The sequence below is a fragment of the Pipra filicauda genome, unplaced genomic scaffold, assembly GCF_003945595.2.
Source record: "Pipra filicauda isolate LSUMZ 115617 unplaced genomic scaffold, ASM394559v2 scaffold667_size348046_pilon, whole genome shotgun sequence".
Taxonomy (NCBI): domain Eukaryota; kingdom Metazoa; phylum Chordata; class Aves; order Passeriformes; family Pipridae; genus Pipra; species Pipra filicauda.
The window spans coordinates 257,062-276,512 of NW_024104828.1; the positions used below are offsets into that span (position 1 = coordinate 257,062).

Below are 19,451 nucleotides of genomic sequence, written 5' to 3' on the forward strand. Positions count from 1 at the left end.
CGGGGCTGAGCGGTGTCACCAGCCCCGGGGTGACCCCAGTGCTCAGGGACAGGGACAGGGACAGGGACTGAGCTGGGCTGGGGTGAGCCAAGGTCTCCTCCTCAAGCGTGGTGCTAAAAAGCAGCTGCACCCACGTGTGGGACTCCCTGCCCTGCTCGGGGGGGGGACTTTGGGGACACGAAAGTGCAAAACCAAGCAGCAGCTTTTGGGATGGCAGCGACTCTGGGTCACTGATTTATTCCTAACCCGGCCAAGGCCGAGGCTGCTGGGCCTGAGGGCTCACAGGAAGCACAGGGATGATGCCAAGGAGCTCTGACCCAGCTGGCCATGGCAGAGACCCTACAAAAACACCCTCAGCTGGCGGAGGCAAACATGAGGCAGAGCACACCCCGAAGTCTGTGCTGGAGGTCCCCACCACCTCCTCTGCCCAGCAGGTACCAAGCTGGGCTGGCAGGAGCTGCTGCTGCCCTCGAGGAGGGCACAGCAGTGGAGTGTCCCCACGCTGGGTCAGGAGGGGGCAGAGGGGCTGCAGGGGGTGGGAGCAGGCACGGCGGTGACGGGCGACAGGGCGGGCGATGCCCACCCTGACCCGGGCACGAAACCCGTCCTGCCCTGAGCCGGCAGCAGAAACATCCCCCCACGTGTCCACGGGTGCCACCAGCACGTGCAAAGGGGGGAGGAACCGGCCAAGGCAGGAGCAGCAGCCGGGCACGGGCACGTCCCAGCTCCCCCCAGTCAGGACCCCGCCAGGTACTGGTGGAAGTAGAGGCCGAAGAGGCTGGTGACGACCTGGCAGGCGGCCACCCACCAGGTGAGGAAGGAGAAGAGCCCCCGGAGCAAGGGGGGGGTGAAGATGCAGTCCAGGATGCCCGTGATCTGCTGCACCACCACCTGCACGTCCTCGCCCTCCTCGCCCGCCGGGCCCGGCGCCGCCACCGCCGGGGACACCGGGGGGGGCTCCGGGTACAGCCCCCAGGAGAGGTGCCCTGTGGGACAGAGGGGACAGGGCTGGGGGGGGCGGTCCCTGAGCTGCAGCCCCGTCCCCACAGAGCCCCAGCAGCCTCCCTGGGGGTCTGTGCCAACCGCAAACCAGGGACAGTCACGGAATAGAATCCCAGAACGCCCCGAGCTGGACCCCCAAGGATCATCAACCCAACTCCTGGCCCTGCCCAGGACACCCCAACAATCCCCCCCTGTCCCTCAGAGTGTTGTCCAAACTCTCCTGGAGCTCTGGCAGCCTTGGGGCCGTGCCCACTGCCCTGGGGAGCCTGGTCAGTGCCCAACCACCCTCTGGGGCAAGAACCACTTCCCAATACCCATCCCAACCCCCCTGGCACAGCTCCAGCCATTCCCTGGGGCCTGTCCCTGCTCACAGGGAGCAGAGGCTGGTGCTGCCCCTCAGGAGGAAGCCGTAGATGGCTGTGAGGTCTAAATCTTGACTCTGGGGACAAGGTGGGTGCTGGTGGCTTCACGATGACCCACAGGTCTCCTCCCGCCCCTCCTGAGCCCCCCCCGATCCCCCCACTGCCCCCTCCAGCTCCTCACCCAGCGTCTTGAGCAGCAGAGTGCAGTGCAGGGTGAGGATGACGGGCCCCAGGTACTGCAGGGTGACCACGGGGACGTAGCAGTAGATCCTGGTGATCTGGGGGGCAGCGGGATCAGTCGCCGCCAGCCCCGCACGGCCACCCCCTCACCCCCCCCCGGCTCCCAAATCCCGACCTTCTGCTGGATCTCCAGGGCCGGGATCCGCCCGGCCTCCTTCCTCATCTGCTCCACCCAGCGCTCGGCCAGCCCCAGGTAGGCCTGGAGGTGGCGGCGGGCGCCGAGCAGGCGCAGCAGGCACAGCCCCACGATGCTCCAGAGCCGCGCGCTCTCGAAGGCAGAGTCCGACATGCTGCGGGAACAACGGGAGCTGCCGGCGACATCCCGGGATGCAGAGCCCCCCGAGGGGGTCTGCCGGGACAGGGGGTGGTGCAGGGGGAGGAGGGGAGCCCCCCCCCCGTGCCTCAGTTTGCCCCGGGAGCAGCACGTGGAGCCGCGTCCCACTCACAGCTGCACCGTCTCCTTGCCCATGGGCGCGTGGAGCAGGAAATCCCGGGAGAGGGGCTTGACCCACATCACCACCACCAGGACGGGCGCCAGGAAAATCAGGTGGAGCAGGAGCCTGTGGGGGAGCTGTCAGAGAAACCCCCCTCCCCGTACATCCCCTCACCCTGCTCCCTCCATCCCTGCCAGTGCTCACCCTCCTCCCACCAAACCCCCCCCATCCCAGCCAGTCCAAATCCCTTCCAAATCCCTTCCACCACCAAACCCCCCCCATCCCAGCCAGTCCAAATCCCTTCCACCACCAAACCCCCTCCATCCCAGCCAGTCCAAATCCCTTCCACCACCAAACCCCTTCCATCCCAGCCAGACCAAATCCCTTCCACCACCAAACCCCCTCCATCCCAGCCAGTCCAAATCCCTTCCACCACCAAACCCTCTCCATCCCAGCCAGTCCAAATCCCTTCCAAATCCCTTCCACCACCAAACCCTCTCCATCCCAGCCAGTCCAAATCCCTTCCAAATCCCTTCCACCACCAAACCCTCTCCATCCCAGCCAGTCCAAATCCCTTCCAAATCCCTTCCACCACCAAACTCCCTCCATTCCAGCCAGTCCAAATCCCTCCCACTACCAACCCCCCCCATCCCAGCCAATGCTCATCCTTCCACCAAACCCCCTCCATTCCAACTGGCCCAAACCCCTTCTACCACCAAAGTCCCTCCATCCCAGCCCATCCCCACCCAACCCCGTCCCTGCCCTGCAGCCACAGAGCCAGGGGGGTGTCCCAGCCCCTGAAGTGCCAGCATTGACCCTCTCCCTCCTTGCCCACCCCCGGGGTTCACCCAACTGTGCCAGGGGCTGGTCGGCCGCCATCCTGAGGGCATCCAGGTGGGTCTGGGCCAGGCGCAGCCCCGGGAAGGTCAGGCAGGCGCCCAGGAAGGAGCAAAGGGCCACCAGCCCCAGCTTGAAGCCCAGCTTGGCCAGGGGCAGCCTGTGGAGGGAGAAGGGAGTGTGTGTGGGGGGGTGTTGCCCCTCGAAGAAACTCCCAAAAAGCCCCATTTCCCTCCCTGCCCAGTCAGCAACTCACGTCCACTCCCAGCCCCGCTGCTTCAGGAGGGGCTCCAGGTTAGTGCTGACCCCGGCCAGCCCTGTGGGGAGAGACCCCCCCATCAATGGGGTGAGACCCCTGGGAGTGGGGAGAGACCCCTCATCGATGGGGTGTGACCCCTGGGAGTGGGGAGAGACCCCCACGAGTGGGACGAGACCCCCCCCACGAGCAGGGTGTGATCCCCTGTGAGCGGGATACGACCCTCATGAGTGAGGTGTGACCCCCGTGTGACACCCCCACCCCCGCCAGGAGCAGGGTGTGACCCCCTCTGTGAAAAGGATGTGACCCCCAAGAGTGGGATGTGACCCCCAAGAGTGTGGTGTGACCCCCCCAAGACTGAGATGTGACCCCCCATGAGTGGGATGTGACACCCAAGACTGGGATGTGACCCCCACGAGTGGGATATGAGCTCCCAAGAGTGTGGTGTGACCCCCCCCATGAGTGGGATATGAGCTCCCAAGAGTGGGATGTGACCCCCACGAGTGGGATGTGAGCCCCCAAGAGTGTGGTGTGACCCCCCCCAGACTGAGATGTGACCCCCCATGAGTGGGATGTGACCCCCACGAGTGGGATATGAGCTCCCAAGAGTGTGGTGTGACCCCCCCCATGAGTGGGATGTGACCCCCCCATGAGTGGGATGTGACCCCCACAAGTGGGGTGCCCGCAGCTCCCCCGGGGACCCCCTCCCCACCCATCTCCCCTCATCCCCCCCTACCCACCGGTCTCGAGGCCGAACTCCAGGTGCTCCTCCCGGACCACCAGGGCCACCATGGCCAGGAGGAGGAAGAAGAAGGCGAAGGTGAGGCACACGGAGCGCTCCCCCCCCTCCTCCGAGCGGAAATAGTGGCGCATCACCATGAAAAACACCTTCCTGGGGGCCGGGGGAGCCCGTCAAGGAAAACAGGCCCTTCAGGGGACCCCCCAACATTGAGGGGACACCCCCCCCCTGCTCACCAGCACGCGTGAATCACCCACACCACCAGGCCACCAGCACCTTCTCTGCGGGGAAGGGCTCGGGAGGCGCCTTCCCAGCTCATCACTGGGGGGTTTATAAACCTTTATAAACCCGCAAAATGAAGATTTCCAGCTCTGTGGGGTGGGGGGGGTTCCAGGCTGGTCCCCCAGTGAACGGATGGTGGCAATGGGACCAGAAAGCAGCAGAAGGATACACGGAGAAGAGGACGGTGAGCAGGCACCAGAGCACCCCCAGGTTGGTCTCCCGGGGGGGGCTGGCCAGGCTGTAGTAGCCCTCGGTGAAGACGTACACGGCGGTGGAGTACACGGCGAAGTCCACGAACCACTGGTACTCCAGGAAGTACCGCAGCACTGGGGGGGCACAGGGACACGTCACCGCCCCGGGGGGACCCTCGGGGGGGACCCTGAGCCCAGGGCAGGGCGGGGGGAGCAGCAGGGGAGGGGGGGGGGTTACCCAGGGCATCCACGGCGGTGATGGGGCTGGTGTCCAGGCGCAGGGCGATGTCCCGGGGCACGGAGAGGGGCTTGTCCTCCAGCACCCCGTTCACCCTCCTGCACGGGGAGCCAGGAGTTTGTCCCCTCGTGTCGCAGCCTCCTTGCCAGCAGCCCCGAGCCCGTGTGCTGCTGCTGCTGCTGCTGCAGCTCCCCAGCACGGCGGGGGGAGTCCCATTAACCCCAAACCCAAACCCACGCCCTGATCCTTTCCAGCCCCTCCTCACCTGTCCCTCTTGGCCTTGGGGCGCTGCTTCCCAGCCAGGGCGCAGAGCTCCTCGTCCGAGGGGTGTTTGTACCGGTACAGGCTGGAAGGGAGCACGGGGGTGGGGTGGGGGGGTGTCCCCGGGTGTCCCCAAAGGCCCCCCGAGGTGGAGCAGGGAGGGGCAGAGCCCGTACCTGCCGTTGCAGAGCAGCCAGCGGGCGAAGGAGCAGTGAGGGGCCATCTTCTGCATGAGGCTGGCGGCCAGCAGGGTCACCACCACCTGCACCCCCATCACCGCCTGTGCCGGGGCGGGGGGGACACTGCGGGGTCACCCCCAGCTCCCAGAGACGGGTGGGAGTGGGGCTGGGGAGCCCCAGCCCTGTCCTTGCTGTGGGATCCCCTGGGATGGGACCCCCGGGTGTGGGACCCCCCTGGGATGGGACCCCTGAGCGTGGGACCCCCCCCTGAGATCTCCTCCTGGGATAGGAACCCCCCTGGGTGTGCAACCCCCTGGGATGGGACCCCCCGGTGTAGGACCCCCCGGGATCTCCTCCTGGGATAGGAACCCCCCCGGGTGTGCAACCCCCTGGGATGGGACCCCCCGGTGTAGGCCCCCCCGGGATCTCCTCCTGGGATAGGAACCTCCCCGGGTGTACGACCCCTGGAATCACCTCCTGGGCTGGGAGGGACCCCAGGTCCTGCAACCCCCTGGGACACCCTGGTCATGCACCCCCCCGGCCAGGAACCCCCTCCAGGCACAGACGACCCCCCTCCCTCCCAGGCTGGCACTTTATGGGCAGGGACCCCCCAGACGCGCAACCCCGGGCAGGGACCGCCCCCAGCCCTTTCCCCTGGCAGGCACCCCCCGGGCAGTGACCTTCTGGTCACGCGATCCCCTGGGACCCCCCCAGTCATGCACCCCCCGGGCAGGGACCCCCCTGCCAAGCACTCCTCGTGCCCGGAGCACCCCCGAGAGTTGGGGTACCCAGGTTCGGGGAGGGTCCCGCATCCCCCCCGTCCCCAAGCACCCCCTCCCACGCACACCCCCGGGTCACCCGGGTCATGCACCCCCAAGGGCAGGGGTCCCCTGAGCACGGACCCGCTTAAGCACGCACCCTCCCGGGCCCCCTGGCCATGCCCCCCCCGTGCCCGGCCCCTCGCACGCCCCGCCCGTGCCCCCCGTGCCCACCATGGCGGGCTCAGCGCACGGGCGGCCGCAGGAAGCTCCTCCCACCGCCTCCTCCGCCCCGCCAGCCAATCCGCGGCCGCTGCCCCTGTGATTGGCAGCCGATCGACCAATGGAGAGGCCGCTCCGCGCGGGGGGGCGGGCTCTTTGCTGCCCTCCGGGAGCGCTGGGCCCGGCGCGGCCTCCGGGCCGCCGGTTCGAGTCCCGGCTCCGCGGGTTCGAGTCCCGTCTGTGCCTCGAGGGGAGGCCCCCGCGACCCCCGCGATCCCTGAGCGGGTTCATGTATGAATATCCATCATAAATCATATCCATGCGCCTTCCAGCACCCCTGGATAGCGCCCAGGTATCCACCAAAGCAGCTCTATGGCTCCCCATCCCCAGCTGGAGGGGACCCGTTAAAGTCACGGGCAAAACACGCTCGAGTTGGGGAAATCGGTTTAATTTGTTGCCAATCGAACCGGAGCAGGATAATGAGGAATTAAATCAAATGTCAAAAGCAGCTTCTCCACGCCCCTCCCTTCTTCCTGGGCTTAACTTCACTCCCAAACTCTCTCCTTCCTTTCTCCCAGTGGCACAGGGGGATGGGGAATGGGGGCTGTGGTCAGTTCATCAAGTTGTCTCTGCTGTCTTTTACATCCCTCCAGGGCTGGCGATGCCAGGGACAGTCGGTGCCCATCCCACCTGCCGTGTCCTTTTCCCCGTGTCTTCCTTGTGGGATAAATGGGATCCTCTCCCGTGTTTATCCCCTTGTTCTGTCTGGTTGCATCTCCCTGTGGGCACTGGAGGAGTTGAAGGTGTTTGGGGCCGGTGCAGCAGGTCCAGGGTGATAAATGGGAAGGGACTTCAGCGCCCACCACGGTGCCAGGACCCACATCCCAGTGCCAGGACCCACATCCCAGTGCCAGGACCCACATCCCAGTGCCAGGACCCACATCCCAGTGGGATCTGCGAGCATTCCAGCTGAGATCGGGTTCGTGGAGGGCTGTGACAGCCCTGCCCTGCCAGGACCACCCCGCTCCCCCTCCCGCGGGGCTCCGCGGGCGCTGGTGGGTGCCCCTGGTCCAGGCAGGGGGCCGGTATTCCCAAGGGGTTGCCATGGATATGGATCTCCCTGGCGACGGGATGCGTTTCCCACTAGATGTCGCTTCCGCCCGTGCCCGGAGCGGCCCCGAGGGTTGGGGTACCCGGGTTTGGGGGGGTCCCGCATCCCCCCGCCCTCCCCAGGCACCCCCGGGGCACCCCGGGCAGTGCAGCCCCCGGTGTGCCCCCCACCCTGAGCAGCCCCTCCATCACCGGGGGCTGTGATACCAAAAATCCCCCCCAGATCCCCCAAAGGGACCCGATCCCTCATCTCCAGCCAGACCAGGCTCCAGGGAAGCAGCTTCCAGGGAAGAAGCTGCTCCATCACCTTTGCTGTCCCCATGTCCTGCCCCCCTCCCAGACCCCCCGGGACCCCCAGACTCCCCCAGTCCTTACACCGGGGAACATTTGGGGCTGCCCAGGGCGGTCCCTCGGCTCCTCTGGAACGAATGCAGAGCCCCAGGAGACCCCCCGAGCCCCCACAGCGCCGGCTTTCAGCCCCGCCGAGGCACAAAAAAAAGGAGGGAAAGGTGGAAGATGGATGCTCGGAGCACCCCCCCCGGCCCGGCCGCCCTCCCCCCGCACACAAAAGCCCCTTTGAGGGCTGATTTTACACCGCTCCTGCCGGGGATGCCCCGATTTGCATCAGCAAAGGGAGTGGGGGCCGCGGGACGCAGCCGGGGCCGCTGGAAAAGTCGGGAATTAACGGGTTTCCAACTCCCGAACCCGGTCGGGGGGTGCCAGGCCCAGCACCCCGTGTACACCGAGGGGGGGGACGACACATTTTTAATCCCCAGGGCTGGGATTCGGCGCCCACCGAGCCGGGATCGACCCCCCGGGGCAACCCCGACCCGCGTCCCGCCGCTCCCGCAGCCAGGGGACAGCAAAGCCACGGCGACACTCGGGGGACTTCCCGCCCCTGGGCGAGGCCGGGGGCAGCTGGCACCCCTCTCCGTGCCCGTTTATCTCCCCCCCCCCCAAAAAAAAAAAAAAGTTTCCCATTGCGCACAAAGGCGGCGCGGGGCATTGTCCGGGCTCTGCATCGCATTACCCGGCGCTCTCCCGGAGAAATCACTTGTATTTCACGCTCCATTGAGCAGCTGCCTGTATATATTTTCTGTGTTGCACTTTTAGCATGACAAAAGGAGAGGGCCTGTGAACTCCTTGCTCTTCAGACCTCTCCGACACGTCCCCCCGAGCGGAGCCCCCCTCGGTTAGCATAACAAACTGCCACGCTCCCTCCAACGTGCTCCGGGGCTCCCTCCCGGCCCCTTTTTTATTCCCCCCCCCACCCCCCCTTGCTAATTTAATGTATAGCTCAATATTTGGGCGTCTGGGTCGCCGGCGGCGGAGGGCGAGCGCGTGCTGGGCGATTGGGAGCCCGGGGGTTCCGGGATGTCCTTCCCATGGATCCGTGGAGGAGCTTGTCCCGGCTCCACGACGCCCCACGCGGGGTTTTTAAGCGGTCCCTGGTGGGATCTCAGAGCCCTCCCTGGGGAGGGGACAGAGCCAGACTCAGCTCCGGGCTCTGGTGTCACCATCAGAGTCACCAAACCCTGCGGTGGATCCTGGGCACCGTCCCCGTCTGGTGCTGGAGCTGCAGGTCTCCAGCTCCTGCTTTCGCCTTGAAATCTGAGTTAAAGGCAGGAAAACAGGAGCTGTGGGGCTGGAGTGAGCCTCGGGCCCAGCAGCACCAGCTTGGTTGAACTGGTTGAACTGGGAGCTGGTGGTGCTGACGGGGTGTTTGTCCCTCAAAGTGGGGTCACACCCCTCAAAGTGGGGTCACAGCCCGTCCCCAGGTCCAGGATGGAAATGAGCAGGAGGGAGCAAGGGTGAGGTGACACTCGTGCCCACAGTGCCCCAGCTCGAAGCTGGGCTGCTCCTGCCTCCCCCCAGCCCAAAAGGGACAGGGCATCGTCCCCTCTGGGGCTGGGACACCCTCGGGACACCCCTCAGCTCCCACCGTGGGGAAGGAGAGGGCTGGGAGGGGAAAGCTCAACCTGTGGGGAAGGAAACACACCCCGGGCATGGAGGCTCGCAGGGATTTGGGGGTCCTGCAGGAAAAAAGGGGCAAAATTCTGCTCAGACACCAGGCTGGGACACAACTGGGGGCTTTCAACACCTTTAATGCACTGGAATTTTCCCCCTTTCCCTCGCTGGCTGCAGACCATCCTCCCGCTGCCCTGGGCTGGGTGGCAGCGGCTCCGTGTCCTTCCAGCTTCCTGGGATGTCACCTCGCTGTCCCCTCTGGCACTGAGGGGTGAGGAGACCCCAGGTGGGACCCTCTGGGCACACCTGGGGCGGTTTATTTGGGAAGGGAGGGGGTAAGTCCTTACCCTGGGCACGGGATGAGCGTCCCACGGATCCTGCCCACGCTCCAGAGCCAGCCTGGGCTTTTCTCCGGCCTTCCTCGGTCACCTGGACCCCACAGCGTCCACTCCTGTCACCTGCTGATGGGAGAAACTGGTGTGAGCCCAGTGCCAGCCTGGGGAGAGCCAGGGCCAAGCCCCCATGGCACAGATGAGAGGTGGCTGTGCCACCACCATCCCGATTCCCTTCCCAAATCCCTCCCTCCATCCCAGTCCCGCTGTGCGCTTGGGGACATTTCTATTGGGGTCTGGCTCCAGCTCCCTTTGGGAGGGGACAGGCAGGAATTTGGGGTCAGTGGGTATTTGGGTGCCTGGTGGCACCTCGGGGCACCTTGAGAGGGGGCAGGTGGCAGGAGGAGCAGGAAAATCCACATCACTGGAGGTGGCAGGAGAGTGGGGTCACGGAATCCTGGACTGGTTTGGGTTGGAAGGGACCTTAAAGCCCATCCAGTCCCACCCCCTGCCACGGGCAGGGACACCTCCCACTACCCCAGGTTGCATCCCCCCCTCCCAATTCCAGTCTCCTGCGTTATCCCTATGGCTGCATCCCCCTCCCTGCTCCCAGCTTTCCCCTCTGCCCTTCCTGAGCCCAAATTCCCTCATTAACTGGCTCCCTGGGGCATTCCTTGTGTCCCCCCTGCCTGTCCAGGCTCTGGCGCCTCTTTATGGGGTCCCACATTCCATAAATCCCCCAAAAGTGACTCTTCCTGTTGGCTCCCCCTTTGAGGGATCTCCCACTCTGGGGTTTGGATCTGTGTGGGGTGGGGGGTCAGTGCGGGGACCCTGATCCCTTCCAGGCACAGGGATTTCCCCAGGGATGCCCAGGAATGCCCAGGAATACCCTGCATCCCAACCAGGATGCCCACACAGGGATGGGGAAGGTGTGTTTGCACGTGCTGACGCTCCAGTGGGAATATTGCTTTTGGAAAAGCTCCTCCTTGATTCCCTTATCCTTTGGATTTTGCCAGAACCCCCCTGGGCTCCCCCTCCAGGATGCTGAAAATGGGGGGGGGTCCTACCAGAGGGGTCCCCTGCAAGACCAGGCCCCCTCAAACCCAGTTTTCCCACTGCAATTCCATACCAGACCCCCTTCCTGGATCTCCCTTGCCCCTTCCCTGCACTGACAATCCCACATCTGTGCCCCATCCCAAAGGAGCCTTGTCCAGGTGCCCTGGATCCCCATTTCCAGGGGTCTGTCCAGGCTTCCTGGGATTTTGGGGTTGGCTGTGGTGCTCTCTCTGCCTCCAGGCAGCCAAAGCATCTCCACCTGCCCCTTCCCAGCAGTGCAGTCAGGGATGGGAATCATCCAGTGCAGTGGGAACGGGAGGAACCGGATCTGTTCAATCTGGGAAGGGCTGGATCTATTTAAGGGTGAATTTAAGTGACAAACCGAGGTGTTTGGGGCAGGAAAACCAGGATTTCTCACTGGCTGGAACGCTCAGCTGATTTTTCCCTGAGGAGCTGAGCGAGGCCTGTGGATTCTGGAGCAAACCCGAACCCCTTGGGATGTTCCCCCAGCATTTTCTGGGACACAGTGAGAGCCACCAGCACCTTCTCCGTGCTCCAACCCGGGACCAAGGCACCTCCCAGGGAGCCCTGGGGTGATCTGGGGGTTCAAACCCGGGTTTGGGGCACAACCCAGAAGTGCCTGAGGGAGGAACAACCCCCTGGATATGGGGCTGTAATTGGGGATTGGGGTGCCCGGGGGGGTCTGCACTCCCTCCTCCCCCCCAGCCCTGCCCTCACCAGCCTTGGAACAGCTTGAGCGTCCAGGAGGGAATTCATTTAAATAAATTTCCATAGGGATTAATCTCCCTCCTCCCAGCAGCGTGGTGGAGGTGAGATGGGGGGGGGGTGTGAGGAGAGCTGAGCCTGTTTCGGGGGACACGGGAAGACGAGGAGGATGAGGGGGCACCTTCCTCCCCCCACAGCCCTTCATCCCTCCTTCTCCAGCTTTTTGGGAAGGTTTGGAACCCCTCCTCACCCTCTCACCGGGCGGGGGGATCACAAATGCAAACCCTCCACAGTTCCCAAACTTCCCAAGCGGGGTCACAGTGACCCAAGAGTCGGCCCTGGGTGACCCCAAACACCTCCAAGGAGGGAGATTTGGGGCTGTGCAAGCTGCTGCAAAGAGGATTTTCCGTGCAGGACGTGTCCACCCCACCAGGAGCCTCGTCCTGGCCGTGCCCCCTGCACTGGGTTTTCCCTGTGGATTCCTGACCTGGCTCCTTCTGCACCGAAAATCTGCCAAATTTCGCTTTCCAGCACCCCCTGGATGGAAAAGGAGGAATGCTGAGGGGCTGCTCCATCCCCATGGATCAGCTCTGGCACAGGAGAGAGGAGGGGCACGGCCATGCCACCATCCTCTCTCCCCCAAACAGGAATACCAAGGGCTGGGAAAAACCCTCTTGGAGCAGCCACACAATCCCAATACTCAGAAATCCCAGGAGAAGATTAACTCCAGGAGGTTTTCCAGCTTTTCCAGCCCTCCCCAGCACCCCTGGAGCAGGAGACATCCTTCCAGCAAAGGAAAAATTATGATCCCACCCCCTGTTAAGCGAGCACAGGAGCATTGCCATGACTGATGCAGGTTTTCTCCCCCCCCCCCTGCCCGGGATTTGGGATTCAAAGCGTGGGCAGGAATTCAAATAAATCGGGATGAGTGAACACTTGGAAACAAGCAGAGCAACAGCTATTTTTGGCTGTCAAATTTGGGAGGTTTTAAGGCTCCTTCAGGGCACGAACTGCTGCAAGAATTCGCTTCCACTGCAGCAAGGGGGAAGCGTGGAGAGGAAGGAGTTCCCTCCCTCCTCCCGGGGAGATGGAGGTGGGAAAACCCAGCCATGCCAGAGGGGGGTCTTGCACCCACAGAAATGATGATTTGGGGCTCTGGGGTGAAAAATGGTGGCTCTGGGGTGAAAAATGGTGGCTCTGGGGTGAAAAATGGTGGCTCTGGGTGATTCCTGGAGGGAATGTCCCCACGGAGGGTCTGTCACTGCTGTTGCTCCCACGTGGAGTTTTTACCCACCGAGGATGGAAAGCAGAATTAAACCCCTTCCTCTGGCAGCGCCGAGGGGAGCAGAGAGTGTGGGATTTTTTTTGTGAAACTGAAAAAAAAACCCCACCCTTTCCATTTGGTTTTTCTGCGGGAATCCTGACCTTGCAGTGACTCACATCCCTTTGGGAACAGCTCCCAGGTGCACTCCCAGCACTGGGGCTCCAAAGCACCCACCAGCACCCAACGCTGTCCCCGTGTCCTGCTCCTCGTTTGCCAAAGTTCATTAAGCCTTGGAGATGTGGAAAAGCAAAGGAAAACTGGCTCATTAGCATAATTTTGGAATAAAACTGCCCTGCAGCTGGACATGGCCCTGCCTTCAAACCCTGAGGCTCCAGAGCTGAGCTCGCAGGGGTGAAGCAGCAGCGTTTTGGGGGGCACCACAAACCCCTCTCCTTTTCCAGAAGAGGCTTTGCTCGCCCCATATCTATTCCCAGGCACACCCTCCGTGCTCTGCGGGCTCAGAGCTGCCCCACCCCAGGGTGGGCAGCCCCCAGGGGTGCTGGGGACCTCCCCCCAAGGGGCAGCACCCCGGTGAAAGGAGCTGAATTCCACCCGGGGGGAAAGCTCGGCGTCCACGTGGAGGTTCCCGGCCCTTCGCCATGGAAACGAGCGTTGCCAAGGGAGTCAAAGATCGGGGAAAATCCAAGTTTGTGTGGCAGCAGGATTGAGCCCCCGGGTCCTGGGGAGGGGGCTGTGCCCAACTGAAGGCTCCAGCTCTATATCCACGTGGAGAAACCCCCGGGATGGAGGGAATGGGGGAAAGCGGGCACAGGGCGCTGGGTGGTTCGGGGTGGGCACGGGTGAGCTCGGCCCCATCCCGGGGTTCCTCCAGCGCAGAGCTGGGGGTGCCAAGCCCACCAGAGCTTAAACCAAGCTTATCTGTCGTTAAACAGACCCCAAAAGGGCACAAAGCCACCTCAGAGCGGGCACAACCCCGGGCCCTCCCTCCCTTTCCCTTCCGGCTCCCGCTTCTCCCGCCGCCCTCCGCGGGCACAGGGACTCCCGGGGAGCTTTATTAAGTTTATGGGCATGAGGAAAAGGGTTCGGGGGGTGGGGGGGAAGGGGGGGTGTGTGGGAATAATGCAGGCAGGGGCCACCTCTGACCTTGACCCCCGTCCCGGTCCCCGCGGCAGCTGGGCCGTCGCGGCTCCGCCGGGAGCTCAATGGGCGCTTTGTCCTCGCCCGCCGGCCCCGCTCAGCCCCGTCGCCCCCAATAATATTTATGGAGTCTCCGGTCACCTCGTTCCCCCCGCTCCCTGCATCTCAATAACCCCGATCCGGCGGGATTTATAGCCGGGAAGAGCGGCTGCTCCTCCGGCCCCCGTGGTGGGTGTGGAGCGGCGGGTCCTGCCCCCCGCTCCGGTCCGGGCACTGTTGGCGGCCCTCCGGCTTTTATTCCTCCCTTTCCTCACCAAAAAAACCCCACGAATCCCTATTTGAAAGCAAACAGGTGGAGGAATTTTCCTGCTTTTCCCAAGTTTTGCAGAGCCTCCCCCCAGCTCCGGCGTGGGAAGCGCAGCGCTGGATCGTTCAGCTCTGCCTCTCGCTCTCTCCAGTTCCCTCCACGGGTTAAAAGAAATCAAAAACTCCTTCCCAGACCTCCAGAGAGGAATATTTTATCCTTCTTCCACGGGTGGGTGCAGCCTGAGCACGCCCAGGGCATGGGGGGGATTCAAGGGTGTGCCCTGAGCCCATGGAAATCCTCGGGAAGCTCCTCGGCATCCCGAGCTGTGAAGCAGATGATTTAAGCAGAGGGGTTTATTTGGGAAGGGTTCAACCAGGAAAACCTTAATATTTGGGGGTGAAAGGAGAGGATCAGTGAAGGTGCATGGGACAGCAATGGCCCTGGTCTGCTGGGATTTGGAAAATCCTGAGAAAGGGCAACTTTTCCTGGATCGGGGCAAGAAGGGAAGAGATGTGAATCCAAATTCCTGCTGAGTTATTCCAAACTTTACCAAAACCAGGACTGAAGCTGTGGATCTCTGTGGGTGGGAGGAGGTTGGGCCAGTGTGGGCTGTTAAGGTTGTTCCCAGATTCTCCAGAAATTCCTACGTGGCTCTTCCAACAGCCAGGCAGGATCTTCAGGGGCACTAAATCCCCTTCCATGACTCGGAGTGGCTCCCACACGCTGCCCCAGCCTACAGGAACTGCATTTTGGGACCACTTCGTCGGACTTTGGGAGATGCCCCAGGATCAATGAACCAAACTGGTCCCTTTCCAGCTTTTCCATCATCTTCTGCTCAGTCCTTCAGTTCGGAGCACGGTGGTACAGGGTCAATCCTCCAGTGCCAACAGGGGTTCTGGTGCTGGTTTGGTGCTGGTTTGGTGCTGGTTTGGTGCTGGTTTGGTGCTCCCTCCTGGTGCTGGAGCTGGGAGGTGACTGGCAGCAGAGTGCTGGGGTGCTGGACGTGCCCACAGACCTCCCTGCATGGAAAATCCTCCTTTAGGGCTGCTCAACCCCAGAGCTGCAGGGACCCGGGGCTGGGGGGGGGGACGGTCTGTCCTGGTCCCCAAATCCCACGTGGGAGAGAGGAAGGAGGAGAAACAGAGATGGTGGGGGAGGCAGAGCCGTGATTCCCACGTGTGCTGAGCTCTCTGAGCTGATCCATCAGGGAACTGTCCCTGAGCTCTCTGAGCTGATCCATGGGGGAACTGTCCCCGAGCTCTCTGAGCTGATCCATGGGGGAACAGCCACAGCCTCTGTCCCCCCATCCCCGCCGCACCCCGGGGAAGCAGGAGCATCCCCTAAACCTGAGCCAGAGCTGCTTCCAGCCTGTTTTAGGGAGGAAATCAGTTTGTTTTCCTCCTCCTCTGCCGGTTGGAAGGTGCCTGGGGCACGAGCTGTGCTGCCTCTTCCCGAGGCCGGGGCGCAGGGGCTGCTCCACTGAGCATCTCCCGTCGGCTCCTTCCCGGTCCCCTTCCCGAGGGCTCCTTCAGGGAAATGCTGCCTGACACCAGCCCCGGAGCTCCAGAGGCTGGAGATGGATCCAGAGTGTCACCTCCTGCCACCTCCCTTGTCCCCAGGTCCGTGGGGGAAGGACACACCCCTGCGAAGAGCAGGGCGAGTCCTGGCAGGCAAATGTGACCAGGTTTTTCGGGAAGCTGGAGCGGCAGAGCTCCTTTGTAAAGGGTTTGTGCTGCTCCCCGTGCAGGGCAGGAGCAGCAGGACGCTGATGGAGCAGGAGGAGGATGGTTCTCGGGCGCTGTGGGTTCGGTCCAGGTGGGAATGGTGGGTTTAACCGCAGGAGGAAGGTGTGGGAAGGCGGCTGGGGGGGGGTCAGCTCGCGGGGGGATGTGCAGCCAACAACCACCCCCAAGCCCCAAACCAGCTCAGAAAGGGGCTGGACCCACCAGGGACGGGGTCAGACGCTCCCAAAGTCTCCTGGGAAGGGCTGGGAGCGGCGGAGCCCTCCCGGGACGGAGCTGCCGGTGGGCGACGGGAGGGTGGCTGGAAGGAGCAGCATCTCCAGCTTGCTGAGCTCGGCATAATTGTTGGGAAAGCGCCGCGCACATGCTGAGCTCCATAATTATCAGCCTTGTCTGCCAGGCCCTGCCTGCCTCCCTCCCTCCCCCCAGCACCACGGCACACTTGATTATGATTATGGTGGCTAATTTTGTCTGGTGCATCTTCGGCATATGGGCCCCCACCTGCTCGGAATATGCAAACGCCGCTGATTTGCTCCCTCCCCGGGGCCGGGGGGGGCCCGTGGGCAGGCGGGGAGGGGGGTCTGGGAACAAAGGAACCCCCTCTGTGCAGGCCCTGGGCACAAAGAGCCGCTGGCGGGGCCGGGGCTGCCCCTGGCACGGCAGTGCCCGCCCTGGGGAGGGGGTTGTGGTGGGTGTGGGGCTGCCCCTGGCACGGCAGTGCCTGCCCCAAGGAGGGGGTTGTGGTGGGTATGGGGTTGCCCCTGGCACAGTAGTGCCCACCCCGGGGAGGAGAGGGGGTTGTGGTGGGTGTGGTGGAGCAGGAGATGCAGAGAGCTCGTCCCTGGCCAGGACACATGGCACAGTGGGGACACGTGGCATCATGGCAAGGACATTTATGGTCGTGATCAACGCGCTGCAGACGCCCCCCTTGACATGCAACCCCCCCCCCCAGGCTCCATCCTGGCTGTCCCCCACTGCCACGGGGTGCATGCCCACCCCACAGCCCTGCAGGACCATCCCTGTGTTATTTGGGAAAGGGGTTTGGCCCTGCAGGACCATCCCTGTGTTATTTGGGGTTGTCCCTGCAGGACCATCCCTGTGTTATTTGGGGTTGTCCCTGCAGGACCATCCCTGTGTTATTTGGATTTGGCCCTACAGGACCATCCCTGTGTTATTTGGGGAAGGGGTTTGGCCCTGCAGGACCATCCCTGTGTTATTTGGGGTTGTCCCTGCAGGACCATCCCTGTGTTATTTGGATTTGGCCCTGCAGGACCATCCCTGTGTTATTTGGGGTTTGTCCCTGCAGGACCATCCCTGTGTTATCTGGGGAAGGGGATTGTCCCTGCAGGACCATCCCTGTATTTATTATTTGGGGTTTGGCCCTGCAGGACCATCCCTGTATTTATTATTTGGGGTTTGGCCCTGCAGGACCATCCCCGTGCTGCCTGGGAGGGGCGGGAGCGGGGCCGGGCTCCGCGGGGCTCATCAAAGGCTCGGTGTGCCGGGGAAGGGCAGCCGAGGTGGGCTCCCGTCTGCCTCGTCGGGGGGCTTTGCCATGCTAATGGATAATTAGACAGGCAGACAGACTGACAGGGATCCAGATGGATGGATGGATGCCACGAGGATCTGGTGACAGATAAATAGGCAGATGCTAATGGGCAGCGCAAACAACAGCTCAGACTCCTGCTAATTCCCACTGTAATTTTTAAGCTCTCTCCATCCTCTCCCCCCTCCCCTTCTCCCCCTTCTCTCCCCCAATCCCGAGCTCTCACCGGCACATCACTTATATTTATTTTAATTTCTTTCTCCCATAGAAATGGTTTGGGGGAGGGAGGGGGGCTCAGAGGAATAACGAGCAGCTCTGGGCTGAGCTGGGTGTCGTGGGGGGGGGGGCTCGGGGAGCTGAAACCCCTGGGACCACCCTGGGACCAGCCAGGACCAGCCCTGACACTCAGGGGGCATCTCCCCGACACTAATTAATTTTTTTTTTAATTAAAACAAAACCACGAAAATAAAATACTTCTAACCCCTTTTTTTTTTTTTTTTTTTTTTTTTTTTTTTTTGCCCCCAACTAGAAGACGGGGGAAGAAAACAGTGAATGGAGGGGAGGAGGCCGGGGTGGATTAGAGCCGGAGAGCCCGAGACAAAAGAAACATCCTCGCTTGTTTTCCCTTTGCCGCGGGGAATCCACGTGGCGGCTGCGGGAAGGCGGGGAAAGCGGGAAGAGGAGAGAAATCCTGCCGGCAAGGGGAGATTTCCAGCCCCGGTGGGTGCTGCTCACCTGCCCCGAGGGTCGGGCTCCTCGGTGGGACCCTGGATCCCGGGATTCCCGGGATTCCCGGGGTATGGGGGGGGGATTCTCAGGGGCTCGGAGACCTTCGGGTATTCCCTGCTCGGCGGGGATGTCGCTGTCGCTGTTGTCACCCCCCTGGTGCCACCCTGCCAAGCTGAGCCCTGGCATGGGATGGGTCCTCGAGCATCCTCCCGGGGGTAGCAGCTCCTCTGCCTCCTCTGCTGCTCCTCTCCATCCTCTCTGCCCATCTCCTGCCTCATCACCTCGCCCTGATTTGTGTCCCAGCCCATCAGCCCCCTCCATCCTCTGCTCCTTCTTCCACTCTCTCCCTTTTCCTCTCCGTGGTTTTTTATGATTTCTCCTCTGTTCCTCCCTCTCTCTCTCTCTCTCTCCCTGGCCTATTTTCTCTCCTACTTTACTGGTTTCCCTCCTTTTTTTCCTCCCACCTTACTCCTTTTCCCTCTCTCTGGGGTCGATTTTCTCTCCTGCTTTACTGGTTTCTCTCCTTTTTTCCCCCCACCTTGCTCCCTTTCCCTCTGGGGTCTATTTTCTCTCCTACTTTACAGGTTTCTCTCCTTTTTTCCCCCCACCTTGCTCCTTTTCCCTCTCTCTGGGGTATTTTCTCCCTCTCTGCCACCCCGGGAAGGCCTGGCAGAGACGGACAATCCCCCCAGGGCTGCTGTCCCCGTGGAGTTGGGTCCCACAGGTGAATCCCCTGCTCCTATCTCAAGGCTGAGCTGCAGAAAATCCAGCCCAGGAGATGCCACCAGTGCCTCCTGCACCCCGGGAGAGAGGCAGAGCCTGCTCTGGGTTGAGGCAGAACCCGGCAGCTCATCCCCAAAGGCACCCAGGGCACCCCTGCTCCCACCCTGGTCACCCCTGCTCCCACCCTGGTCACTCCTGTTCCCACCCTGGGCACCCCTGCTCCCACCCTGGTCACCCCTGCTCCCACCCAGGACACCCCTGTTCCCACCCAGGACACCCCTGCTCCCACCCTGGTCACCCCTGCTCCCACCCTGGTCACCCCTGCTCCCACCCTGGTCACTCCTGTTCCCACCCAGGACACCCCTGCTCCCACCCAGGACACCCCTGCTCCCACCCAGGGACACCCCTTGCTCCACCCTGGGCACCATGCTCCACCAGGGACACCCCTGCTCACCCAGGACCCCCTGCTCCCACCCAGGACCCCTGCTCCCCACCCTGGTCACCCCTGCTCCCACCCAGGACACCCCTGCTCCCACCCTGTCACCCCTGCTCCCCCCTGGTCACCCCTGTTTTTTCCACCCTGGGCACCCCTGCTCCCACCCTGGTCACCCCTGTTCCCACCCAGGACACCCCTGCTCCCACCCTGGTCACCCCTGCTCCCACCCTGGTCACCCCTGCTCCCACCCTGGTCACCCCTGCTCCCACCCAGGGCACCCCTGCTCCCACCCTGGTCACCCCTGCTCCCACCCAGGGGGTGTCCAGCACCCTGTGCCCGCCCGTGGCAGGAGC

The 19,451-nt window shown here is 63.0% G+C and overlaps 2 protein-coding genes across 4 annotated transcripts in view; both read right to left on the bottom strand.

Annotated features, from left to right (window-relative positions):
* Positions 1-203: 203 nt before the first annotated feature.
* Positions 204-6,046, bottom strand: TMEM161A (transmembrane protein 161A). Its single transcript, XM_027723137.2, has 12 exons — positions 6,014-6,046; positions 5,019-5,122; positions 4,847-4,927; positions 4,582-4,679; positions 4,322-4,478; positions 3,872-4,023; positions 3,132-3,192; positions 2,892-3,035; positions 2,051-2,164; positions 1,720-1,894; positions 1,546-1,642; positions 204-986 (listed from the first exon to the last, which is right to left on the bottom strand). Exons 1-12 carry the CDS (start codon positions 6,014-6,016, stop codon positions 736-738), a joined length of 1,437 nt encoding a protein of 478 aa, XP_027578938.1. The 5' UTR covers positions 6,017-6,046; the 3' UTR covers positions 204-735.
* Positions 6,047-9,199: 3,153 nt separating this feature from the next.
* LOC113999464 (translation initiation factor IF-2-like) overlaps positions 9,200-19,451 on the bottom strand; it is a 37,947-nt gene continuing 27,695 nt past the window's right edge. The window contains exons 4-5 of one of the 3 annotated variants that reach the window (XR_005566219.1): positions 9,427-14,941; positions 9,200-9,343 (exon numbers count right to left, since the gene is read on the bottom strand). Coding sequence is in view for 2 of the 3 variants with exons in the window: in XM_039388583.1 (XP_039244517.1) it covers positions 9,534-9,540 (7 nt within the window). In the remaining variant the exon portion in view is untranslated. The remainder of the gene's footprint in view (positions 9,344-9,426; positions 14,942-19,451) is intronic. The other 2 variants (XM_039388584.1, XM_039388583.1) reach the window with 2 other exon arrangements.